This window comes from Rhea americana, unplaced genomic scaffold (assembly GCF_003343005.1).
Source record: "Rhea americana isolate MKP2758 unplaced genomic scaffold, rheAme1 scaffold_215, whole genome shotgun sequence".
NCBI classification, from domain to species: Eukaryota; Metazoa; Chordata; class Aves; order Rheiformes; family Rheidae; genus Rhea; species Rhea americana.
The window spans coordinates 1120365-1147405 of record NW_028186305.1 but is presented as its reverse complement, the minus strand read 5'-3'; the positions used below and the strand labels follow the sequence as shown (position 1 = coordinate 1147405).

The window sequence follows — 27041 nt, the reverse complement described above, 5'->3', positions numbered from 1 at the left end:
GCTGTACGTGTCAGCCTGACCCCAAAACTAATCCTGGAAGAGACAAGATGTTTTCTGAAGTATCTAAGAGATAATGTGGAAAAACAGCCAGACCTTGTGTCATCCTTGATCTGAATTTAAAAGTACATGACTGTTCTGTTCCCTTGACAAGAGCACCTTTGCAGCCAGTAAAATGTTATTTCTGAGCTTCAGTGACATGCCTTGATTTAAACACACATTATGAGATGATACTTTAGCAGATATAAACAGAGGGGGGAGGCAAAAATCTGCTGACATGTTACAGAAGAGTTATTTGAGACCATGAGTGGAATCTCAAGGCTTAAATGTTTGGTTACAGCAGATATTTTCACTGATGTCTTCTATTTTAATGAAAGCTACTCAAAGAATCTCAGACATAACATTAAATGCCAAGAAAACACACAGCAAAGGGAGGAAAACAAAATTAATCTCAACTTGGTTCATGCAAACCTGCAATAAAGAACATGAACAAAGGTCTCAGCTTGGTTGTGTCAACACGTTATGTATATTAAAATATAACATAGTTTTTTTAATAACACATTGCATTATGAAATACTACTTAGAGCCAGCTGTCTCTCTGGAGTACTTATCTTTGTTCCATTTCTGCCCGAGAAGTCAGTGAGGTAAGTCAGTGCCCTGTACTGCCAGGTCAGTAAGAAACCAGCTCCATTTTGAAGCATCTTGGCAGTAAGTTGTATTTTGTTGTTGTTGTTGTTGTTTTTCTGTTTTGTGGCACCTCTAACGACCTCCTCAAGGATAGTCCAGCTCCTGAATCCCAGCCTGTTGTTTGTGTGCACTCCCCCCACCCCTTGAAGTCAATTAAACTGGAAGTCACTCTTGCTTTCCCTTTGAAATTGCTGGGTTCTTTTTGTTGTTGTTGTTGTGTCCTTAATAGAAATGTACTGTGCAAGAGCGTTATGGAGGAGCCTCCGATGCCCGAGGGCAGGTGGAGGGAGAGGATGGCTTGAGGAGTGAGGGGTTTCTCATGGTCATGTAATTAGGTGGGTATGGGGTAAAGGCCAGACACTTTGTCATTTCCATGTAAATGATGCCCTGAAGTGGAAGAAATGACTCTGAAAAATAAATAAATGCAAGCCTGTGCCAGTTTCTTTGCAGTGTTTTTTTTTTTTTTTTTTTTTTTTTTTTTTTTCCTGGAATCCATTCCCACAGCATAGCTGCAGTTTTAAATTGCGAAAACCTTTCCCCTCATACTGTGCTTCATTTTGGCATTAAAAATCCCTCAATTTTTTAAAAAAGATCTCATAAACTGCATGAGGAAACAAATGAAGGTGATGTGTGTGAGGGGGTTATTGGCTTGCCAAATCTCTCACTACGCGATCTTCCTTGAACTGCAGCTAATAGCAGTGACTTAAAACGGACTATAGAATAAACTTGCACACGTTATTTGAAATCCGTAACTTTGTAAAGGGGATAAAACAGCCGAACAACAGGGCAAGGCTGGCSGCCGCCACAGAGCGGCCGCGCCGCCGCTCCCGAGCTGCCCTTCGCTGAGGCGATTCAAACCGGGGCTCCGCCCAGGCCTGCCTAGGCCCCCCAGCAACAGGCGGGGCTTGGTTCTCATTGGCCGGAGGAGGCACGCAGCGTGCTCCTATTGGCTGGAGCGGAAAGGACCGGGGAGGGGGGGAGAAGGGTGACGGCGTTATACAGCGTAGGCCCGTGGCCGCCATTTTGTGTGGGAGATAGAGGGGAAGCGGCGAGCGTCGGTGGAGCGAGTTGGACTGCGTTTTGCGGGGGGGGGTGGGGGTCGAAGAGCGGCGGCGGAAGAGTAGCGGGTCGGCTTCTAAGGGCCCGTGTGTGTCGCTGCTCGTGAGCGAGCGAGACGGACAGAAGTCGGTAAGGGAAGAGCGGTGTGGGAAGGGCCGGGCGCCGCCGCCATGTTGTGTTCGCCGAGCTGCTCCATTGTTGAGGCAGCGAGGAAGTGGGGCCGATGTTTGCCAGGCCCCTGCGGAGTGAGGCAGGGCGATGAGGCCTGAGGGCAGGGAGGCAAGAGGGGTGAAAGCTGGGAAGCTCCCGAAGGGGGAGCCGCTCCGATGGGCTGGGAGCGCTCACGGGCCAGTGTGCAGCTTGGTTTGCGCTAATAACCGTTAGCCCTTTAGCCACAACAAGGTGAAGGCTAAAAGTGCAGACGAGCGGCTCCTCCTAGTGCTTGGGGGAGAGGGGACACTTGAGGGTGATGACACTTMAGTGACGCATCTTGTGGGGGAGGTCAACAGACTGGAATGCCTTAAAAAAGCCTTYAGGAGGGTATGAGCCGTGGGTGAAAGGAAACTGTCTTAGGAGGTTCTCAGGAATTCCTTTGTTTTGATGTGGCGCCCTGTGTTGTAATGGCTGGAAGAGGCTTTGAGAGTGTGATTGGCTTTATGGGAAGTGTTTGGACGCTTAGGGTCAGATTTTCTTCGCAGTAGTCTGGGCGGTGCTTTCTTGCCCTCTGGTCCCGTCGGGTTAGGTGGGTGAGTTACCGAGAGACAGTTTTGGGGGAGGGTTTTTTCCTGCTCAGAGTGGTACATTGAGACACTAGTTTCCTAGAATTTCATCCCAAAGATGTGTTTTTGTTTTTTTTTTTGACTTTCTGTGAAACAAAGGGTAAGGTTCTGCTTGTCTCTGCTTAACTAAAATATTTGTAAGATGCATACCATGATGAAAATACTCCTTTTCAAAACGCTAAGTATGATGGTGAAGCTTATGTATATACAGTAAAATGTTTTTACCATATACAAAATGAAGTATATTGTCATCTTTAATGGAGAAATGMAACTGACTTGTGCTTAGAGATTCTGTCGTGTTTTTTTCATATTTTTTACTTTTTTTTTCAAATTTAAGAGGAAATAATTCAATTTTCTGAATTTGAACTTTCCTAATTTATGCAGTTGAGACTTCTCCCCTGGAGCTTCTGTGCCGAGAATCCGATGTTGGGCTCGGCTACCTGGCTGAACACAGCAGATCAGCCCATGAAAACTTCTATTCCTAGCCAAAGGAAGGAGTCCAGCGAAAGGCAGCACCTAGTCTTTCAGGCTTGGAAGCAAGAAAGGGGACAGGAGTTGGACAGTGTGGAATCTGAGAAGACAACTGAAAGGTAAATGGGGAACAATGTATTGTGGGAGAGTTGGCATGAAAGGATGAATCAGGTGTGTTTTCATATCTAGTTCTGTAGTTTATAAGTCCAGTTATAAATGCTTGCTTTTCATTTTAGGTTGCCCTTGGTTCTCCTCATTTTTTTGAGGCCAGCTCTCTTCCTGAAGCATGCCTAAGTCTGGCTGTATGTGCCACCAGTGCATGTGGACCTCCCTGCCGCCTTCTCTCCCAGGGAAAAGCTGTTTGGGAAGTGGAGCTTGCCCCTACCTTGCTGTGATCRGATACATAGGTCCTCATTAGGAATATCAGGAACCTCCTTTGTGGTTCTTAGACTTACCCAGGAAACTGTCTCTCTGAMCTACCTCTGCCATTCTGCTGAGCAATTCCATTATGCTGCGGAGTGGCTTTAGCAGTTGTAGACCTTGCTCAGATCTTTAGGTGTATCATAGGCTGAGTATAATAAAAATATCTTAAGGATTAGATACTAAAAACTTAAATCTGGCACTGCATTTTGAGCCATGTCTTCAATGTGCTTCTAGTAGTGTCTTTTGCTGAGCAGAAAAAAATTGGTGGCTATCTCCAGGACCAGCTCTTTCATAATGAGGCAGACAAAGCTGTAACTGTTACGGGGGGCAGTTGTGTACAGTTACTGAAGGACAGATGGGCATACGATGTCCTGATGAGCCATTGCTGAGTCATCATACAGTCGTTATCTCCCTAGGAAGATACACCTTCWCTGTCAAGTTCTTGGCCGTTTTGACCTAAAACTTACTTCCAGATTCTTGTACCAGTGAGCTTTTTTWATTTTTTTATTAAATTTATCCTCCCTGTTCCTTGCCTCCACTCCAAATGTGCGGTTAGTGTTGGTTTGATACTGGTTGCCTGTGTCTTGGGATGATGGCTAGGTAGGATKCCTATACAGTCCTTAGTTCATCTGAGTTGTCCTGTGTTAACACTGAACAGACAAGATACTGCAAAGTTCACTGCACTGTAATTCAGTTCTCACAACTATCATCAACTAAGTTTTTAAGTTTGTATTACTAAAGTCTCTTCTTCCAAAGRAGAAAATTGTTTTCCATTTGTCTAATTTTTGGATAGATTGATTTCAGTTCCCTTATTTAGCATCTAAAAACTACTTTAAACTTTTTGTTTCAAAAAGTCACAAATTCCAAACTCTGCTCTCATTCTGTTTTATAGGTGACATTTAAGTTGAAGATGGGTGGTGGAGAAAGGTTTAACATTCCAGTTCCACAGGCTAGAAATACCACCAAGAACCATCAACAACTTAAAAACAGACAGAAGAGTAAAGATCAGAACTCTCAGATGAAGATGACCTATATGAAGAAGGAAAGAGGACATGGATGCAACTCATCRGCTGCATGGCAGGCCATGCAGAAAGGGGGAAAGAACAATGTTCACTTTCCCAATAATCAAAATTGGAGTCCTAATTTATCAAGTCCCAACTTGTTTTTCACACCTCAAACCAATCAGAACTATGCTGGAGCAAAATTTAGTGAGCCACCCTCACCAAGTGTTCTTCCTAAGCCACCAAGCCACTGGGTACCTGTTTCTTTTAAACCTTCTGATAAAGAAATAATGACATTTCAGCTTAAAACATTACTTAAAGTCCAGGCTTGAGATGTAACTTTAAATATTCTTAGTTATTTAAATTTACAGGGTTTCAAATTTGAGAATAGGCATTCATAACTCCAGATATAAAGGTAGATGGAACTAGCTGTTCTTGCTGCATATAGTTGGCCTGCTGGAAGGGGAGCAGGGATAGTTTACATACCCCTCCAGTGCTTCACCTCAAAAACTGTACTGCTTGCATTTCACTGTGAAAAAGATATTTCATCTATAGTAAACTTCAGCTCAGAGCAAGTTGCTGATYCTTGCTTTTCCTGTGGCAGATCTGGATTGTGTGTCAAAATTTGAAATTGTGACTACTTCCTTGTATAGTATTAGGMATGGTATTAGAAAACCACCTTTTGCCTAACTTAATGCAGCATTAACTGGGGAAAAATACACTGAAAGCTTTAGTCAGTTACTTTGTTTTTCAAACTTGCTAGATATATAAAAGCTCTGCAGAGCAGACTTCCTACCAGAGGAGGTTTCCACCTAGGTGGTACTAGYAGAAAATGCAGAGTTCTTAACACCTGTGAGCTTTTATTTGGCACTCTTGAATCACTGGACAAGCATTCAAGCCTGTGACTAAAACTTAGGTGTAGGAAATTGGCTCCTTAAATATTTTTGCATGGATAGAATCAGGCAAATCAGTATTTYGGTCTTTCTCCAGCTCTAGAAATTTCATGGAAATCTCAAGTCAAACTGTGCCAACTAATGACATACTTTACATTGCCAGATGACTGCCAGAAACTTAAACCTTTGTATTTTGATTGCACTGATAAGTTTTAAAATGCATTTTTGTATCAATTTTGTAATTGTGAAAAGAAAAGGAGTAGAGTTACTTGGGCTGGTCTTAAATTGGTTACCCTGTAATACTGTTCTAAGTTACTGTAGCTTGTGGCAGGTATAAAATGATTTCGTAGATAGGGAAAAAGAGCCATGTAAATACATGTAAAACTTTGTAGCATATGTAAATTTATGCTGGGCTTTCCTGCACARAAGTATTTTTAGTACAAAACTGCTGAATGTAAGATGACCATGCTGAGTACATGGCCTGATTTAATTAAAAAAAAATATTTTGTTTAAGGAAAAAAAGCCTAAAAGCACACTTGTGGCTGTGCCCTTGCACTTAACGTATAGTGAACATGCACGTTTGTCTTTGTAGGCTCATTTCTTAAAATAAACTCAGTGCAAAAGAGGCTTATTTAGAWTTTTGTAATAATAATAATAAAAAAAAAMYTWAAAAAAATCAAATCTAAGGTGCTCATGTTCTGAATGTATAGGAGAGACGCATGTTAAATGATTAGATTGCAAAGTGTTTAAAATCAATTGGATGTCTCATAAGAATAGCAAACTGCTGAGCTCAGGAACCTGATCAGAACTGAGCTGTTGTGATAATGTTTCAATTTCTGAAATCAGTCACTGCTACAGCACTATTCTGTCCCAGGATTTACTAGTTACCAACAATTCCAGCAGTGAAATGAAAAATAAGTTCTAATAATATTCAGTGTATAGATTTCAGTGCTGCCGCAATTCAGTTGATCTTGATTAAAAACAACTGAACTGTCATCAACAAATTGAGGTTACTTAAAAATAGTAGTTAACAACAAAACTAATTTAACTTCAAAGTGATTTTTGTAATCGTAAAATGTTTTAAAATACATTCTTCCTATACATTCAAAATGTGTTGGCAGCTGCTCGAATGTTTACAAATACATTGTTCCAAATAAGATGGAATTGGCAGTCTTCTAAATTGTGTCTTTGACCTGGATTTTCACCAATGTAAGCTGTAACCCAACTAGAATTGTGTAAACTCAATTTCAAAATGTTAATTACTAACTGTAAAAATTGGAAACAACGTAAATTGAATAAATTGAATGTTTCTCCCCCCAAATTAATCTGTTTATTTTAAAATACAGTAGCGTAAAATATCTCTTGCTGATGCCACTACAGCACTATAACTAGATTCTGCACGCAAGGTCTTTGGACTCAACTGAAGATGGTTGTGTATCGGAAGCAGCAGTGGCAATACTCCAGCGTAGCAGCAGAACTCTGCCTCATCAAGTCAGCATTTTGCTTTAAAAGACTCAAGTCATATACTGTCCMACCCAGTATACATAATGCAGTGGAAAGTGTTTTTTAAACTATACCTTGTCTACTCTGAAATTCTCTAAGTGCCTTCTGCAAGGTTCTTTACTTTCTCCTTTAGCCCAATTCTGTTAAAGGGGATCTAGGCATAGACACTTGATTCCCAATTGATTTGGGCTCCTTTTGTTTCTCACATTGTAAAAGTGGGATTATTTCACACTTGTAGCTTGGAGTTCTGTGAAGTACTGACACTTCAGAATGCTGACTGAGGTACTTAATGGCCCCATCGATGTTATTAATTAAGYAGGCAATAAGCCAGGATAAAGACAATTGTAAGCATAAGGATCAGCAGCCTGCCGACACGGACGAGTGTTGTGTATTTGGCTGTTGGCTAGGGATACCAAGAAAACCTCAGACTTCCTTAATGAAGGTTTCTTCCACTGCACACCTCTCATTCACGTCTTGCCAACTGATCTGTACAACACAGGATTTTAAAAGKGCTGCTAATGTTACCCCCAAACACTGTGTTAAAGGGACTGTCGGCTCTGCCCAGGAAAGCTAGACTTAGGAGCAAGACAAGCTRACTTGAGACAGCTGCAGTTTGGCTGAGTACAGTTGTGACTCTGCTGTCGGCCACCTCGGGTGGCGAGTTGTTGGCTCAAGCGCTCTGGGCTTGGAGGAAGCTTCCTTGGGTAGTTCAGTGTTTGGTGACCAATCTCCAACAGACTACAGCTGTGTTAAAATTAAGTCAGAAGGTGCTCTCAAGGTATAGTCAAAACTTGTACATTTTATTCCCAATTCACAGGGTTATTTGCACAGATGGAACACAAAACTCAAGAAGAAAGGATGTGTATGAATAAAACATTAGCATCTTTTGATCAAACACGCTACAGGGTACATAGTCTTCCCTTCCTATAATAGACTCATCAGTAAGAGCATCTTTAGACAAGTACTATAGCAATGGACTACAGACTTCTTAAGCAAGTTACAAGATAAATGGAGAAAACCAGCAATTACTAATGGGTGATTATGTCCTAAAAATGTGTAAATCTATTCCTTTGTACTTCAAAATGTTATCTGCAACATCCCTGCCAAAATCATGTAGCAGTGCTGCAAATATACTTTGATCCAATTACCCTTCTCTGAACATTTTYCAAGCTGTTACCCAGACTAAACATTTAGAGAAAAAGAAAAAGCTCTTCCTAAGAGCAGAGGTCAAAGTAACATTTAAATTGAAAACTTTCACTTTGAATAAAGCCATTATAGTGTACATTTAAACATCTTTAAAAGACATAGAAAGGATAACATTTAGCTTTCAGAGACCAGTCTATCATAGTCCCTAATTTAAACACCCAGCTACTTAAACACTAAATTTAAAGATTTTTAATTAAAATTATCAGTTGGGTGCATGGACTTTTGGTGAAAAAGAAGTTCCAATAGAGCCTTCTGTTACTGCTGAGATAAATCAATATGCTGCAGATATTTTGGAGCACAGCCATTAGTTTCAGCAGAGTTTATACACACCACTTCAATTCTACAGAATTTGCAGGAATGACAAAATCTAGTTTACCACAGAAAAAACGTAATTCCCACCATTCTTGAGACTCCAAAAGAAAGATGCCTATACATGATCTTTTGTAGCCTGCATATGTTCTTGCATTCCAGCTGTGCATAACCTGCAGGTAGCTTGCACAAGACAGGCTACTGCTTTTTTTAGAGCAGGAATAGGATACCTGCATCAAGGAAGGGAGATGTTATCTAGATGGGCTGTGGCTTGACTTGCATGAATGCATAAACATTCCCTGCCCTTTTGGCCACATCCTGCTAACTCGTCCCCAACTGAAAGGCCCACAGAACAGCTTCTTCACAATTTTTCCATGGGAGCAAGAACTAGGACAACATCTTTATTCATGCACTCTTGAAACATCGTGGGTTTGTGTTCGGCTTTTCTGGCTTGTTCATATACACAAGTCAAGTCAAAGTTTAGTCCTACCTCTGGGAGAGAAAGAAAGAACCATCAGAACTGTCAGATACTACATTATACTTGCAATGAATTGGATTTTCAAAACAAAAAATTTAAACTGTGCTATACATAAATTTAGAGGCACACAATATAAGGACATGACGACAAAATCGTTAAGGTATGTTACTATTACTCTGCAGTCAGAAGTTAGGATCTCAGCCTGGACATGATGTCCTGTTCCCTCCTCCCCACCAAACCAGCTGTAACTCTGGCTGGACTGACATGTGAACATTGATCACAGCAATCCTTTGCAGGTTGCTGACCAAAACACGCCAGCTTCTGTAACCACATTATCCCAAGAGACAGCCAGGTGGACCATTTAAGTTGGATTTTTGTTCTGAATACTGTATTATATAAAGATGCTGAAAAGGGCGTTTTTTTCCCCTGTTACAAACCATTTTTATCAGAAATCAACTAGCAGACAATCAGAGCTCAACTTAAAAAGTACAAGATAGGATTTATCAAACCATTAAAGTGTTCTTCAGAATTGTTCTCATTCAGTGGCATAAAAAGATCAAGTTATATGTACCACTAGCACCAGGAGGCAGCTCAAACTCTATACACCAAAAAATGTCTACAACCTGCTGGAGAATCACAGCTGGTGCAGTTTTTGATAAAGCAAATGTAAAATGATGAGCTACTACCTAGAAATTAGACTCAATATGAATCTTCAATTGCTGATTTTAGCAGTTTGCAACCTAGCTAGCACTATCTAAATTATAATCGTAGAGAAGTCTATCCATCAATAATGAATGTGAACAGAAATTTCAGTATATTGAAAACTAAAACATTTGCTCATCAGCCTTATTTTCTCTAGTACCCCCTTTAAAAATGTGAAGTGATATTTACTCAGACAAACAAATTCCTGACTTTACTGAAATACCATAGTAAGGATTTTACTCCATAAGGGATGCGTAGCTCTAACCCTAACAATGCTCTGGAGTCAAATTCTAAAGCTACAATAATTCCAGTGGATCAGTATTTCCTTCATTTTTTTTATTACAGCATGTTTGCTAAATTTACAGCAAGCAGAAAATAAGCTGGGTCTTTAGTTATTTTGATCAAAACATTGATGTTTTAAAGGTAGTACACAATATTCGTTAAAAAGAACATATAAAAATACCTTTTTAGAAGCCTCTATAAGAAAGGAAATACAAAGTTTAATCCCACAACTTTCCTCTGCTAGAGCTGCACACTACTGCTACAGTTTTAAATAGACTTTTTGTTGTTTTTAAACTATACATCCAGGAAAGTCTACAAAATTAAAGGAACGTGCATATAAATGATTGCATAGCAGAACATGAACATTAACTGCAAACAGTAAAGAAAAAGTTAGAAATACTATCAAATATACAAAGGTTCTAGAATCAACCCCCTAAGCACGTTCCACTGCCAATATTTAAAAGCCATCTGCATTTCTTCAAAGGCCCTGCTGAAAACATTAAAACCAAAACCTAAAACATTTCTCTAAAAAGGATTTTTTTTAAACAAATGTCTTTATATGCTACTACATAGACAGCAAGGAACACTAAGTGTGTGATGCTGGCTTTTGAAGGTAAATAGAAAAAAAAAAAGCCAAAAGCCATTTTTGTAACAAAATATCTTGCCTTCTAGAGAAATACTGGTAAGAGTACACACTGGTTTTGTTATTTTCCACAATCAAGTTACTAAATATACTGTATTAGTGATAAACTAAATAGCTAGAGATGCAGCTCTTGTTCATATCCAACTTCAAACATTTGTTCTTAAGTAAAATGAAATCTTGTACCACTATCCATTCTGAGGAAAAAGTGATTCAGACTTGCTTGACTAAATACTTTTTGATGGGTAAAAGCAAGCCTTTGTTACTTAAGAAGAGAGATGGCTACAGTTTTATAACTATGAATACACCAACTAACCACAGGAGTCATTGGCATAAAAGTTAAGTTCTTATATACTGTACACACACAACTCGAAACAATCTACTTGTATCTAACAGCAGGAAAACTAAGCAATTTTATGGTTAACTGCTCACTAAAATTTAGAATAGATACAAAAACTGCATAAAACATACACACAACCTAATATGTAGTTGCTCTGTCATTCACTGAAATCTGAACTTAATTTTCCATTTCAAGGCTTTTTCCCCCCCTCACACRTTTAGTATTAGCAGCCAGGTAAAAAGCAGTGAAGCCGCTATCCTGACAAGTCATGACACTGCACAATCTCTGAACAAGCTTCCAGGACTAACTCTCTCCCCATGCACTGTGTGTGTTAGTACCATCTTTCCAGATGGCAGGGTAAAAGAGAAATTTCAACACTCTCTCTCCACAGAGCTCCATTTACCAACCTACTCTTGTCGGTGGGCACAGAGAATACAGAAACCTGCCTTTGAACAACGAAAACGTAACTGCCAGTCTGCATTTCACAGCAGTCAGTGTTGCACTACAGCTGTCCAGTTTTCCATTTTATCACAAAATTTAGTATTAAAGAACAAGTTAAACAGTTGGTTTAACTGTTCAGCACAAACTAGTATCAATTTCTCTGTGGGTATGACACTTTTTAATAGGACAATGTTGCAAATTACGACCAATCAAGTCATCACCAATATTTAAGCATTAAAAATGCAAGTCTTTACAAAAATATACAGAGACACCACAACCAAATCAGTAGCTGCCCATGACATTTAACCAAGTGGACATTCTCCCTTTCTCTCTCTCTCTCTCTCTCTCTCTCTCTCTCTCTCTCTCAGTGGCTTCTCAACACTGTTTTAATTATAACCATTGTCTGCTACAGGGAAAACTTGACAAAGGAAAGGTGGTGGTGTTTTTTTTTTTTCTTTAGCACTGTTGCAACATCATATTCCTGATAATTTAAGTAAACTGAACTGTGTGTAAATGAATGTTACATGCCTAAAAACAACATGGATACACTGTTAGTGGCCACTGGACTTGGGACTAGTCCATGACCTTGATCTAGATTTTGACCTAGATCTAGAATGTGATCTTGACTGTGATTTGGATCTAGCTGGTTCTTTTTTTCTCGATTCCTTTTCATATCTTGAGCTGGACTTATAGTGTGTTTTAGAATCTGTTTTAGAGGTGCCTCTAGATTTGGTGTGAGATGCAGACCTAGACCGTGATTTAGCCTTCATTTCTTTCTTGGGCTGTGACTTGGATCGTGATCTTGAATTGGACTTAGATCTTGAAAAAGATCGATTGCGGTGTTTGAACCTATCAGAATAAAGGGGAGAGAGGAGATTTGAATGTAAAAACACTATTCTTAGACATCTAGTACATTAAAAATTGTTTACCATTTTTGCAGGAGAAACTTTTAAGCCTACAATTAAAGGAATACAGTGATCTAGTTTGATTTAAATGATGTAAAAATTATTTTACCTATCATTGTCCGAATGGCTTCTGCTACGACGAGGTCTTCCAGTAGGTCTACTGCTAAAAAGGTACATCAGAAAAAGTAAACAGTGACAAATACCTATGTATTTAACATATGATTAATAAGTTCAGTTTTTCTGAGATAAGCATTTGCTTTTAGTTATTCTCCAATGAAGCACGGAATCATTTCATTATTTGTTTTGATGAAGCATGCAAGCAACAGAAGTCCCACAAATGATTACAAAGTAAGTATAGAAAAAGAATATTCAAAATGTTAACAACTAAATAGTCAATATGGTGTTTCTCCTCCACCAGACTGCTGTGTAGTTGAAGCCAAAAACACTACACTTACTTTCTAGGACTATACGATCTTCTATAGCTGTAATCAAAAGAACGACTTCTAGACCGCCTCCTTTCATAACTCCGACTTCTAGATCGCCTATATCTGTCATAGTCATCGTAACGAGAAGAACTGTATAGGTTTCTCCCCTCCTTGGCTTTCATTTGATTTGGTGCTGTAGAAAAATAGCAATTTTTAACATTAAGTTTAAAAAAAGAAAAGAAATAAAGCCCCTGCTCTCCCCTTAGTAACATTACTAATGCTATTTATGTATTCAGTATTCATCAGAAAGTTTAATTCATGATTTTAACAGATGTTTATGAAAAATACAGAAAAAGACGGACAAATGAGTGCTGTATGCCACTRATGCTTTGTTGCTTTAACCACTGGACAAAACTTAATGCAGTCCTGTCAGTACTGTCAATCTAGAAAAAAGAATGAGGTAAGAAAGGACTAAGGCTCCATAAAAATCAAAACACACAACTGGCTAAGGTGATTTCAGCCCACCTTCAAACTATAAGCTGGTCTAACAGGCCAGGTTAATGCCTCATACATCCTGACACTCCTAAATTCACCTAAAAAGTGACAGTTAACTGGGAATTAATTTAACTCCCATTTTTCCTGACTATACAGTACCACACATCACACCCGATCCACTCTCTTCCTTCATGATTAAAAGACTTATTTTTTCCCTACAGCTCCTTTCGTCTACATGGAAAGTTTATACAGAAGTAGTAAAGAAACCGATTCCACAAAAAGGAAAGTCTGATTCTAAAATGAAACAAAAAAGCGAAACCCACCCCCCAACCCACAGTACAGCAGCAGGCATTCACTCTGTAGTTTAACTATTAAAATAATTACTGGAAATGAACTTAGAAGTCTTCTGTTGTATTTTTTCAAAGCAGCACAACTATCTTCCTCTTGTGTTAAATTCAGCCCTCATTCAAACGCAAGGATAGCATTTCAGTGTATTTTAGACATATTATGCCTTATCAAATTGTAGCTAGTCGCTACAATTTTTTTGGTTTAAGTACTGCTGTTGACATCACTGAAGTAGATCTAATTAGTTTTTGTTCAGAAACATAAAGGAAACCCCAACATTTACATACGGGACAGAAGTTTGTCCTTCAGAGCATGTGATTTCCATTGACCTCAAAAAAAAAACTGAATGGGCACTTTTGAGGAAAAACTGAACAGTTAGTTTTTTTCTTTAACGGCCTGATTGGAAAGCTCTCTGAGGTACCCTCAAGTTCCACATGCATATTTAACCAAAAGTAGAAGTCTAYGTTTGGTTTGTACTTAAAGCACCTTATTGCTCATGCTACTAAATACACAAGAAATTTTTTTACAATTAGATAACCAAACCCAAGAATTATGTTCCATGAAACATAATAAAAGAAAGCTTGATAAAACTGCACAGAAAGCTCTTAAATTTTTTCAGCTTACCACATTGTGGTAAGTGACCATTGTACTCGGTTATTTATTTTTAATTAAAACAATAGACATCAATGGTTATTGGATAAAAAGCAAAATATCTACATACTATCTATGTATAAAAAGAACATATCACAATAATTAATAATGTGTGTAATGTTGCCTAGCACTAAACTAGGCTAAAATCATGTGATGAAATACATGCAAGCACTTACTCTTCCGATCCCCCTGTGCAAACTGGATTTCTATTTGCCGACCACAAATCCACTTTCGGTCCAAATTATGGAGAGCATCTTCTGCATCACGGACATCTTCGAATGTGGTGAGTGTTAAGGTACTTGGGAATTTGAGTAATTAACAAATTCTGTATTTTAAATCAGTTATTCTCTAATTTTACAATCTTTTTTTAGGTTGTTTTGGGCATGCTACAGAAAATGTGAGCAACTTTTAATTAACCAACTATCTGGGAATTCCTGCAATACAATAAAATTCAAATCTCATGCTATGACCATGAACTTATCTACTAGCAAGCAATTGCTACACAATGTTGAAGTTCTTCCTTCTCCTACTTGTACTTAAATAAAAAATAAATGTATCCTTTTCAAAATAATTAATTATTAATGGTGATTCAGTTCTCTGCACTATATTTACACTGCTAGAAAAAGAAATCACAGTTCTTAAAAAGCTTTAGGCACGTCAACAATAAAAAACTACATATTTCTATGAATTTTAAAATTGGGATAAAACTTTCCCTTTTCACCAGCTGATTTTAAATATTTAAATTATGTGATACCAAGGACACATACATAGACTGTCAACAGTCTATACGTGATAAAACCATACACTAAAAATACCACACTATCAGCCAGATGTTCAGTAACACAGTCTTTGCCAATTTTAGTGCCCAAGATCAACTACTACTGTAATTCACACACCTCCTTCCACGTACGGGACTTGAAAGAATGAATTGCCTTTCTCCTCGTAGCAACTCAGTCCATCATCACCATCATCAATACAAAAAATAAACTACCATGTTGTAGGTATATTTACCTTGATAAACCAAGAACGAATGCATTTTCATTCAAGATCACAATTACAATAGCACTCACAAAAGAAATATTACAGGTTTTGTCAATGGACTAAACCAGAATCATTCATCAAATTATTGCTTACATGACAAACAGAAGAAAAACTGTTATTCTGTAGGATACATCAGGTATGACTCCTTTAATCTTGGCCACCATTCAACTTCATCTTGACCTTTAACTCTTTAAGTGCTTGTCAGAAGGACTTGTCATGAGATGCTTGGCCAAAAATGACAGATGGCTTTATCTTTTACTTTGAAAAACAACCTTTTCCCCCTTTTGTGGATAAAGCGAAGCTTTGTCTCCCATTATGGCTTGTCCTTCTTCCAGCTTTTCTTTACTTTTTCTTTTCCCAAACTCTCCCTTCTCTTCAAGCCTGATCCTTAAGAGGTCTTTGGCTTGTCTACTTGCCTTAATTGTTGAACTCTACTCTAAAGGTTCTTTCATGCTTTCTCTTTGGGGTCGCCATTACTGTACAGCTTTACATTCTGAGGCAACAACAGAGGACAGTAAATTAGGGGACAATATTAAAGAAAGAAGTTCACCTCATTTTTTTATACAATCTGTTTTTTGATCAAGTGATTCCAGTTCCCATTAAAAAAAAATTTAAATTAACAATGAATACTAGCCACAATTTGCTAAGCATAATTTACTTACATACCAGTTATAATAAAAACATGGTAGAAAATTTTGAGTCAGTGATAATTTTTCATTTAAATCATATAGTATCAATTTCAGTCACATAAGCAAGCTTTTATATTACTGGACTTGATTTAAGTTTTGCAAAAAGGCAAAGAACAATTGAGAGGAGTTAATCTTCAAAAATAATGTAACACCACAATATAAGTAAGACACTTATTAGATACAACACAAAAGTAAACTGCTTTTTCATTTAGATTTGTTACCTCTTACATAAACTTGAATTTCAAACTTCAACACCCCTCACTAATCAGCCATCTGAAGAAAGGATATTGAACATAAGCAAATCCTCTGGGACGACGAGTGTAGAAGTCAAGTGGAACGTATACATCAACTATAGGCCCATAACGACCAAACTCACGGCGCAAATCTTCAGACCTAAAATATCACAAATATCGTATATATGTTTTCTCCTTATTTAAGTTAAAAAACATCTGCTAAATAATAATAATAAAAAAGACACAGCTCCAATCAAATAATATGAGCAACCACCTTTTTGGAGCATTCTGAAGAAGATTAATGTAGCAAAATATTTGGGGCCAGGAGGAAAGAGTTTGAGTAGTTCATTGTTAAGAACATATCAGGCTGCAACACTGCTGAACCTCAAGATGCTCAAAATACACCTCAGCATTTTGAATCCACTGTTTAGTGTAACTCCACAGTATAAGCGTAAACTAAATATTTTAGCTAATTCAATGCAAAACGCRCTAGCAATGTGGGCTGAGAGCGAGAAGGATCCAAGAACTTTTTTTCAAAGAAGTATTCTGTAAGATTTTTAACACTTATTTTGCAACATGCAAACGTTAACTGCAGCATGCACAGAAAAAGTACACGAATAAATCAGTCACACAAACTCATTTCCATTGAATATTCAACACTTACAACCATATCAAATGGAATAGAACTTGAGTGAGCAACCCATTTATGCCCTTAGCTACTCCAAAGAGATGATAGCTTGAATTAACTCCCGTYCCTCCAACAGAGAGGTTTCTTAATTACATTAGCTTCTTTACCTATATTTTTCTGTATAATTTTAACACAATARTCTGTATGAGACACTCATGTGAATGTATAATTTATGTGGTGTGAAAGAGTTATTGCTATTCATTTCTCTTTCTTATTAGCTGGGGGAAAAAAACTATATTACATATAGTCAGTAGACTTTTTTTACACTATGACAACAAGGCAGCAATTCCAACAACCAACAGAAAGATCTCATAATGAAGCTGTCTCTAAAAATATCATTTAATCACAAGCTTACAATGAGAGCCTGAACAGGAGTCTCATTAAGAATTTCAAAGTCTTTTTCCCTTGTTGTTCTGACCGTAAAGTAAATTACTGTCAAAAAAGGAATGAATGCTCATAAAAAAAATAAAAAAAAAATTTTCTTTACAACAGTAAGGTTCCTAATTCATTCTGTTGTGCCTACGTTACTGTTATTTGTTGAACAACTTTGGTGCAAGCTGTCCAGCCAGCAAGTTTCAAAACTCAGGCTTCACTTTTTACAAGCAAATCGTGTAGTGACTTCCACGGAAATTCTACAGCTAACAGCATAAAGAGTGCTCCAAATCACGTATGTAATTTATATGCGTATGCTCTATAAAGATTCCACAACCAGTAACAAACACAAAAGGGAAGCGCTAAACTGCAGAAGGGAAATAGAGAAATCTAACAGTTCGCTAAAAACATCCAAGCAAGTAGTAAATACTGAGGCATGCAATATGTATATTCTTCTAAACAATTAAAAATTATTGCACTGAACTGCACGCAACTGGTTCTTACCTAATTTTGCTGCAATTATTATAGCGAAAAGGCGTTTTCTTTTTTTTCCCCTCTGCGCTAAGAGCCTCGTAAGAGGCCACGGTACATAACAATTAGTGCAATAACATTCCTTCCGAACAGGCAGCAATTACCATACTAACGGAACCAAACACACTATGAATTTCGAGGACATTCACAGCAAGCAYGCTATGTTTTCTCCCTTCTCAGAATAATCGCTGCATTTTAAAAGCATATTTAAAATTCCAGCGGCCGCTGAGCACAGAAGTGGCGCACAGGCAGCTACTGCCGACCTGGGCCGGCAAATCCCGCCTTGATCTCCCGCTGGAGACACACGAACGCGGCTGAGAGAGTTTCACTCTCTTCTGGCCCAGCTTTGTTCTTTCTGGGTGTTTTTTGACACCGATCCTGGGGGAGCGGGGGGGGGATCGAAAGGACGGGACGGCGAAGAAAATGGAGAAGGGAGCGGAAGGCAAGGCAGGGAGAAGAGGAAAGCAGCCGCGAAGGGAGAGGCCTGCGTCTCCGCTCGGCGGCCCCTCGCTCGGGGAGGCCCCGCAGCCTCCCGCGGCAGCCGCCCGCGCGGCCTAGCGAGCCCGCCAAAGCCTGCGCGGCCCCCGCGCCCGGCTGGCTCCCCCCGCCGCGCTCGCCCCCGCTCACCGGGTGTCGTCGGCCACGTTCCGCACGAAGAGCGAGGTGTTGGGGGGCCGCAGGTAGCGGGACATGGCGGCAGCGGCGGGGGGCGAGGGGCAGCGAGCGGCGGGGCCCAGGCGCTGCGGGGAGCGGAGCGGCTGAGGCGACCCTCCGGAGCAGCACGCAGCGCCACAGCCAGCCGCCCGCCGCCTCTCGCGAGACTTCCCGCGGGGCTTCCGGCGAGAGCTCCGCGAAAGGAGGGAAACACGGGGGAGGGGGAGAGGGAGGGGAGCGCGTGGGGGGAACAGCCGGCGCCAAAACCGACCCTCCCCTCACTGCGCATGCCCCGTGCGCCCGCCCGCTCCAGCGCGCGCGCAGGAGACACCCGCGAGGAAACCCCCCCGCCCCGCTCCGGCGCTGCGCGCACATGCGCCCTCCGCTCGCCCTGCTCCGCGCCTGCGCGCGCCCTCTCAGCCGTTCGCTTTTCCCGCCCAGGCGAGGGGGGATGCGCGCGCTCTGCGCCGTTGGCGGTGGTTGGCAAGATGGAGGCCAGCCCGCCGCCGTCGTCCTGAGGGGAAAGGCCGTGCGCGCCCGGCCGGCTGCCTCCTGCCCCGCGCGGTCGCCCTCAGGCGTTGTGGTTCACCCCTGTGCAGTTCACAGAGCAATAAAGTAGGCAGCTAGAGAAATTACTGCTTTCATTACACATAATGCGTGACTTGCCAGTGGTGAAGTAGGCGAGAAGGTGGTAGATCTGTGAGTGTTTACATGTTTGAAAGGTGAGTCGATGAAGGGCTCCGTAAAGAAGCCTCTCTGCATCTTCACTGGTGTGAGGAATTTTTAGCGAACTGCGTAGGCAGATACGGAAGAGAGACTTCTGAGTTCATGCGGTCCTGATGCCTATCAGTAACATATTTTCACTTCCTGACTTTACTGATCTGTTTTAAATGGCTGAGCATGAGATAAACTACAGTTGGTGGGCATGCTGCTCTCCTGACAATCTCGCACCAAGAATCATGTGACATTTTTACAGGTTTTGTGTGACAGGACTTTGAATCACAAGCGCAGCAGATGGAGAAGCCAACTGTATATGCCACTCTTTTGGAAAAAAAAGAAAATGATTGATAGTTACTGAATGCTTAGCGGTCTGTGTATAGGACCCTGTAGAAAACAGATAGAGGTCCCTGAAAGTGTGTTACACATTTGATGTTCCCCTTTAACATTGTTCTGTTCTAAATATGCTAGCAGTTGGTATTTTAGTTTGTAACCTTGTACTATATATACAATCATTCTGTACACACAAAAGAGTTGTCAAAAGAACATGAAAATCAAGCCAAGGAAAGGAAATAAGAGACTGAGGTTATAGTGGAGCACACAACACAATGCAGCTATAACAAAGCAGAAAGAATTCAATCTTTAGACATGCTGAAAAACAATGGAATCACCAAGGAATGTGGAATCACCAAGGAATGGAGTTGGCAATGGATAGAAATGTTTGCTGCCAGGATAGCCCTTGCAGAGCCCTTAGATTTGGAAATTAACAGTTTTGAACAAGACAGAAATGTTTTTGTTTACAAGATTGTAAATAATCTCCAGAAGTCCTTTGCAGAAGATTTCACAACATCTCACTGCAGTAGATCCAGTACTGCTGTCCAAAGCTATAACAATAGTCACCCATAAATAACTGATTACCTAGAGCAGTAAGGTAGGGTCCCCAATCTAACCAAAATCCTTCAGGTTTTGAAAGAACTACACTGAACATTTCCTCTAAATCTGAGATTTCCTGTGACAAACGAATATTGCAATGGGATTGATAAGATTGGCTGAGTTGCCAGAAATACTAAATCACTGTGATTGTGAAGTAATATGAATTACTTCTTTTGAGAATTTTTGGTTGTTTCAAATTAAAATGGTTTAATATTAAATTATATTTATGGGTTACTGTAGGTTTAGAATGTCTACAATCTTTATAACTTAATCTGCCTTTGTATAGCAGTTGTCCTGTATTGAGCCTGAACTTTGGTAAGGGGTTGAATATGGAAGGAGTGATTTTGTAGGGCAGATGTATCGAGTGGGCTGGGAATATTTGAGCAGACATCAGACGAAATTAAAATTCTGATGTTTGTTTTAAAAGCAAAAGATTTAATAGAGTTTTCTTTAACATCAATCCCATTTTATATTATAATGTATCAAAAGCAAAGAATTGTATTTTTACAAACTTAAAAGCGTTCAGGTACATGTAATGGATGATTTCTGAGTTAAAGTAATATAGAAGTTAACCTAGAAGTATATCACGTTTTGTAACTACAATTTACTGATACAGCACTTGGTTATTGAAGACTTGCAGTGTTCTGTGAATTTACTGTTAGAAAACTACGTTATTTTTTGTAAAGCTTCGTTGTGTAGTTAGCAGCAGTTACCCAGCAACTTTCAAACATTGCTGTTCCAAACTTCTGAATGGCTTCTTGCACTACTGAAGCTTTAGAACAGCCTTCTCTCTGAGGTCTGACCAGTGTCTTGATCCTGTACTGCTGATCTTATTTCTGTGTAATTCACGCTAAATTTAAAGTGTGCAAAAGAGTACTTAAAAGTAAAACTATGTAAGAAACTAAATGAGCATAACAATACTTGCATAGTTACGCCAGTAAAACTCCCTATGAGAACATTCTTACTGAAGAATACGAATATGATTCCTTGTTTGTGTTTAAAGCATATTGCAAATGGTATTAGCTAAAACACAAAAAGACTCACAAACTGCTTTTCTCCTAGCATAGGAAAGATCTAGACTCAGGTCCACATGAGGATTTTAAATGACATAATCAGTCCAGCAACATTTCTCGTGTAGCTCTTACAACCAAGATCAAATTCTAACAAACTTACAGTGACATAAATAAGTATTAAATAGGACTGCTAATATAATAATAGAATCTAACCAGTAGTGACCAAAGAAATTGTCATAGGCATGGATGCTATGCATGTTATACTTCAGCCTAGACAATGGACTAGAGGCACATAATCTGAACATAAACCTTCCATTTGTACTTACAAGACCTGGCAAGCAGTTACTGGGAGTATATGGTAAATTGGAAGAATGTTTAATTGCCTTTGATCTTGTAATGCCTTATTTTTGTTTAATTGTATTCTTCTGTACATTGTTTTAAGACTAGTCATTCCTGTTACTATTTTATAATTGTTTATGATTCTTAAAAATTCTTCATAGCTTTTAGAATACTTCTTACTATTCTTGTTACAGATGCACTGATTGCCGGTGCAAATGTCTAATTGCTCTTTGCTGGATAGGATATAGAGAGGGTTTTTAGTAGGACAGCAAACATTATTAGAATGAGGGATAAAAACTGATTGGGTTCTCTAAGTGTGTTATGAAACAAGAAACATATCAGCTTCTGTCCCCTCCCATTGATTATTATGGTGAATCCTAATTTTTTCAGACATGCCCAAATTCCCAGGTTTGATTGTCTGGGAGGCAGACCTCCAGTCCTCAAAATGAGTATGGAAGGGATTTGTAAGTGTAATCAGGGAAAGCATGGTCTTATAATGGGAAGTGATTTGTATGTGATAGGAGAGTAAAAATAATGGTTTTCTGTACTATTCTTTCAGATAACAAAGATCACACCTGGTGGAAAGTGCGCTTTATTTTAGGTATGTAAAAAATGTCTCAAAGAAAGTGGATCTGTCTTCAGACTCTCTTGCTTCTTCTGACAAGTGTTGCTCCACCAACAGTCAAACGCTGTAGATGACAAATATGTGTAACTTGTTTTTCACTTAGACTTTAAGAAATCTATTTGTAGCTAAGTGACTAGATATTTCTGTAATTCATTTAAAAATCCATCTTATTCCACAAGAAAATACAATTGCAGTACTTGCATATAAATATGTCCTTAACATTCATACCAAGGAAATTGTGTTTTACAAAACCAGTTCTGAAGAGTGAGAATCTAAATACTATAATGTTGTCATCAACTGCATTTTATCGCTCTGTATTAAGRAGTATTTTGAGTGATAGGCACACAAGAAAGATACATCCCAACAGTAAAACAGTGATGGGTTCTTTTGTGTAGTGTTTTGCTTATTTGATGTTAAAAAAGTAATTTGAGGTACTCAAAATGATCTCAAGAAGTTGTCCAAGTACATAACTTTAGTATAGTTAGCTGTGCTTCCTATGGTAGTTTTTACCCAAGAGGTCACTTTTTAGGAGTCTAATAAGGTTAACTTCCTAGAAAAAAGCTCTTTGTCAATAGAGAACAACTCAGAACTAACTTCCTTCAACATTTTTCTTAATGCACCACTGCTTTCTAAACACTTACCTCCACCATTTCATTTTCTTTAACTTCTTGTTCATGAGAGAAGCTTTCTGATTTGCACACAAGCTTTCCATTTACCATGTTCACAGTACACTGTTGAAGCAGATTTAAACATATAATTAAAAAATTTGAGAATTCCGTTAAAATAAGTAGGTGACTACATAGTCAAATGTAAAATAAATGCAGGTGATACGGCATCTTYGTAACCACATCTGCTAATTTAAACTGAAGACCACAGCATTTTCATGAGAGTTTTTGCAAAACATTTCTGTCAGTTGAAATGATACAAATGCATGTGTACATACTATTTTTTGCTAATGGAAACAGTACAAATTTCATTAATGCATTAAAACTGAAGTATGACTAGAGATGCACCTATTCCTAAAATAAGTTACCTTTAGCTTTTTGCCATCCATAGTAGTAATGTCAGCCTCTTTTCCAAGTGTAAATGAGTTCGTTACAGATTGCTTGGGGGTTTTTGATGTCACAGTGAAGTTGTCTCCTTTTTGTTGTATTTCAATAGTAGGCTTAATATCTTTAGCAACTTTGATGACGTCAGCTGGCAATGCTATAAAAAGAACAAAAAAGAACTTTTCTATTATGAAGTAGTTTGTTGATATGAAATACCAAATATTCTTCTCTGATGAAGGTACAAGAGCAATACAAACCAATACTAGAAAATAATGTTTGAGTTAAAAGGTAAATTCTTAGATTCCTCACTTCTCTATGGATGTACTGTTCTGTTGCAACTCATCTATAAAAATTTTTATATTATATTCATTATTCTTGTGTCAGAATATTTATTGTTTCTTTCAGTAAAGGCTTGCCATACGAGGACATATCTTTACAACTAATATCGTATCTGTGCCACTCTGTCTCTCTTACCTCTTCCCAGGCAAATAGAAGGTGGGGGTTATCCGTGAGGTCAAAGCTGTATCAGTGCAAGTGACCTCAAAGCACCTTATCAATGTGTCTCTAGTGTGATCTGAAAAGGATCATCATTAGCAGTAAAGGTTCAGGCATTTTTGTTAATGTAGGCACCTACAAAGTCATAACCACCAAATTTCTTAGAGATTACTAAACAGCTATCACATATATTTAATCACTAATGCTATAGAAAGTGCCTGCACTGCTTACAGAACATTGGGAAATTTTACATGTCATTTACAACTTGATTCTAGTTAAAAGTACTTAAAAAATTAGAGATTAGCCAAAACAGGTCAACTTCTAATACACGTCTTCTTTTATGAGGGAGCCAATTTTGTGTTAAGACAGAGGTTTTGGATTTTTCTGTAACCTTTCTACATTAATTGTGCAATTTTCAGCTTCTTTTTATTTCTGAAGTAGACTTAACAGAGTTACCTGATAGGAAGTAGTTTGTCACAAAAACAAAAGAAAAAAAAACATTGAAGTGCTGTCATAAAAGATGTTGTTGTGCAAAATTATCCAAGCAAATTATTTCAAAAGTAACAAAATTATTCAAAAAAAAATTATCCAAGCAAATTATTTCAAAAGTAACAAGGCGCTTACCAATAGCTTTCAGAAACTCTTCATAGTTCTCTTGAGCATAGACCTGCCAGGTTCCACTGAATGCCATTATGGATGATATAATGCAGTATGGGACGCTAGGAGGAAAACGAGGGAGCTCCCTGCTCATTTAGCTGCTATTTATTGTAAGGAAAAAGCCAGCCCAAACTGTGAGATGATCAGCTAATTATTAACTGAAGTAACAATTATTAATCATCTATTTGTTTTTTAATGATCATAACCTGTAGTTCATTCTGCTTTGTAGAAAGTGTTACCTTGACCAAATGTTTTGGGATGTTCTGTTTATTGTGGGTCATGGAACTAAGGTTATGATTCATAATTGTTGTAAAGTGTTGCATTGATTAATCTATTTTCCTTTTGTTCACAACGTTTACGTGTTTAATGTATTTTCTGTGCTTGGATAGAATTCTTCAGATAAATTTACAGTAGATGCGAGTTAAGTACTAGGATAGGAGCTTCCTGGTTATTACAGTGTTCTGTACTGTGGGCGCTTGGAACTTCAGGGGTGAGAATAAAATCCACAACTTCTTTTTCCAAAATTTTGGGCCTTCTATCACTTGAGGAGAGGGAAAATCATATCCTAGTGGGAGAGTTAGATACGACTTAATCCAGTAGATGTCAGTAATGTGCATCTAAATCTGTGCTAATTTCAGGGGGTTTTCCAATAATCACTTCATGCACAAACTATTAAAGTAAAATAAAATGCAGAACATTGCTTGGAGACTGAAATTAAAGAAATAAACGGGATGCATTGTTTTTGTTCTCACAGATTGCACCAAGAATTCCTCGCTCATAATAACTAATGAGTATATTCCTTGTTGTCTGTGCAAGAATGACTGTTGACTTTGGAAGTCATTCATTAGATTATATGTGCCTTGCAATAATATTGCTTAATTCAAATAAATCCTGTATCCTTAGGGTAGCTGACCTTTGTAAGTTAACTTTTATTTCTCCATATTGGTCAGTAATTCTTCTATTTGAACAGAAGAACAATGCTGAATTTTTGCTTACAAATTCACAACTATTTTTTATTATATAATTTCAAAGAAAATTCACACACAAAGAGCCAAATATTCCAAAGTGGAGGAAATGTTTAGGTCCAGGTCTATTTTAGTTTTAGTTTTAATTAGCAGATAGGGAGTTTAGAAAACTTATGCTCTAATTCTGATGAATCAACCTCATCTTTGTTCCAAGAACACATTTCTCATAAACATGCTGTTATCTGCTTTGTTCTCTCAAAATCATAATATTTCTTTATTAACAGGGACATAAACAAGTCTCTCAGCCTCCTCCCAGCAACAGCCAGTCCTGTATAATTAACAGGACTGGGGTTGGAGGGTCAGTACGTAGCTTGCTTCTTGCTAACCCTGTACAATTGCTCGTAAGTTTGGAAAATTCATAACTGCTGCAGGCTATCCATGTGTTAGCAAGCATAATTTTCTTTACTTTACAACTTCAAAAAAGTTTATTATTCCTATCCAAAAAAAGAAATTTACTAATTCAAAAATTTACTTAAAGCTCTTCTAGTGATCTGGCGTTACCACTATTGCCTTGGATAGCTAAATATTACACTAAAAAGTGCACAAGAAGAAATGCCTCTTGTACGCATATGCTTAAGATAGTATTCACACATCTGTAAGATGGCTTTGGAGCTATTCTGTAATAGCAGTCTCACTATTATCCCTGCCACAGTCTGGAACAGAGATCAGTTTTTCTTCATTAATTAAGCTTTCTGCTTCAGTTAACTTTCTTGTTTTTTAAAAAGCAAAATGACCAATTTTGTAATCTCATTTACATAAAATAATACCTTGCTGCCTGAATAGCAAAGGTAAGGTTCTGGTCACGAATGAGGCCATATTTTTGTGTGGGCTGCACCTCACATGACTCTCAAATGGTGATGTTTACATTACATTTATTCCTAGGGCATGACTCATCTGTCTCAATTTATACCGTAGAATAAAGTTAATGATGCCATCAGAAGGACCTGTTTTTCTTCATTCACTATAAAATGAAACTAGAAAATTAGCTAAAGTCTCATTTATTAATTGTAATGTTATTAAATTTTGTAATATAAATTATATAAATATAGTTTGAACAGTTTATGAAATGTAATTACATTTGGTTAGATGATTGGCAATCTTGTCCAGATATTGCTGTGCTTATGTATGTAGACACTGGAACAGCAGGATGTCCCAAATAACCAGGAAAAATATAGTTGTTGTTAGGATGGTTTATTCTAGATTGTAAAGCAAGTTAAGATGCTGTTTTGCTGAATAAATGCAGTTAGCTGTATGGCTCTATAAAATCACTTTTTTTACTTCTCATAGACATGGTTTTACTGACAGAAGCTGGGAGTGTAGTGCCTTCAGAGCAGATGACAGGCCAATTTTTTTTCTACATGCAGAAACATGCATGTACTTTTTACTTTTAAAGATAATAGGAGTCCAATAGAATGCAAGGACCTTGCTCCCTCTTTGCTCTCTTTCACTTAACCCTCTTGTGTTAATGTGTTACTGTGTATCAGGATATATAGAAGCAGAATGTGCTCCTCTGTAAAGAAAACCAAGACTTTAAAAAAGGTTGCTACTTTGTTTTCCTCTCACAGCCATATGGGAGGAAACAGGTCCCTGATTCACTGTGATCCTTAGGAATATTCTTAACTTTCCACACACTGGCGGGCCAAATGATTTCAAGACAGATTTCAGGATAGATATATACTTGTCTACTGTGCTTAAGTGGTACCCAACATGTGAGTTTAATAATAAACATACAAACATTTGTCAGCTACAAGATAATCATTAACATAATGGGGTTTTAATCCAAAAAAAAAAAAAAAGAGAATCCACGAGAAGCATGTTTCTTGTATAGGTGAATCCTTTGGTATTTCCCATGCAGCACTATCGGTGAGTACACGTGTAGGCACACATGCACACACACGTACACACAAACTACATATCTATTAATAAGAATCTAGGACATGAGAGCAGA

General features: G+C 38.4%; 3 protein-coding genes across 5 annotated transcripts; 1 reads left to right on the top strand and 2 right to left on the bottom strand.

Moving 5' to 3' along the window:
• The first annotated feature begins 1705 nt into the window (after positions 1–1705).
• Positions 1706–6631, top strand: PNRC2 (proline rich nuclear receptor coactivator 2). Its single transcript, XM_085305057.1, has 3 exons — positions 1706–1872; positions 2907–3112; positions 4309–6631. The coding sequence occupies exon 3, from the start codon at positions 4327–4329 to the stop codon at positions 4747–4749; it is 423 nt and encodes a 140-aa protein (XP_085161183.1). The 5' UTR covers positions 1706–1872; positions 2907–3112; positions 4309–4326; the 3' UTR covers positions 4750–6631.
• Positions 6632–7592: 961 nt separating this feature from the next.
• SRSF10 (serine and arginine rich splicing factor 10) lies at positions 7593–18435 on the bottom strand. Of its 3 annotated transcripts, XM_085305055.1 has the most exons (7): positions 18214–18431; positions 16051–16155; positions 14209–14312; positions 12572–12734; positions 12226–12279; positions 11959–12060; positions 7593–8820 (listed from the first exon to the last, which is right to left on the bottom strand). In XM_085305055.1, exons 1-7 carry the CDS (start codon positions 18276–18278, stop codon positions 8802–8804), a joined length of 612 nt encoding a protein of 203 aa, XP_085161181.1. In that variant the 5' UTR covers positions 18279–18431; the 3' UTR covers positions 7593–8801. The 3 variants fall into 3 exon arrangements, with proteins under 3 accessions (XP_085161181.1, XP_085161180.1, XP_085161182.1); XM_085305054.1 differs by lacking the exon at positions 7593–8820 and having other exon boundaries at positions 9830–12060; positions 12226–12276; positions 18214–18435; XM_085305056.1 differs by lacking the exon at positions 7593–8820 and having other exon boundaries at positions 9830–12060; positions 18214–18433.
• A 3391-nt stretch (positions 18436–21826) lies between these two features.
• LOC146595817 (fatty acid-binding protein, liver) lies at positions 21827–24109 on the bottom strand. The gene is made up of 4 exons (XM_085305053.1): positions 24036–24109; positions 22901–23073; positions 22509–22598; positions 21827–21931 (listed from the first exon to the last, which is right to left on the bottom strand). Exons 1-4 carry the CDS (start codon positions 24100–24102, stop codon positions 21881–21883), a joined length of 381 nt encoding a protein of 126 aa, XP_085161179.1. The 5' UTR covers positions 24103–24109; the 3' UTR covers positions 21827–21880.
• Between the last annotated feature and the right edge of the window lie 2932 nt (positions 24110–27041).

Excerpts from the sequence above, each read along its gene's own strand:
- LOC146595817 (XM_085305053.1), bottom strand. The coding sequence starts at position 24,102 with ATGGCATTCAGTGGAACCTGGCAGGTCTATGCTCAAGAGAACTATGAA. Across the intron at positions 22,599-22,900 it reads TGGATGGCAAAAAGCTAAAG|TGTACTGTGAACATGGTAAA; the intron begins GTAACTTATTTT and ends CTGCTTCAACAG. Across the intron at positions 21,932-22,508 it reads AAGAAAATGAAATGGTGGAG|CGTTTGACTGTTGGTGGAGC; the intron begins GTAAGTGTTTAG and ends TGTCATCTACAG.
- SRSF10 (XM_085305056.1), bottom strand. The coding sequence starts at position 18,278 with ATGTCCCGCTACCTGCGGCCCCCCAACACCTCGCTCTTCGTGCGGAAC. Across the intron at positions 16,156-18,213 it reads AACGTGGCCGACGACACCCG|GTCTGAAGATTTGCGCCGTG; the intron begins GTGAGCGGGGGC and ends GTGATATTTTAG. Across the intron at positions 12,280-12,571 it reads AGATCGTATAGTCCTAGAAA|CAGTAGACCTACTGGAAGAC; the intron begins GTAAGTGTAGTG and ends GTACCTTTTTAG.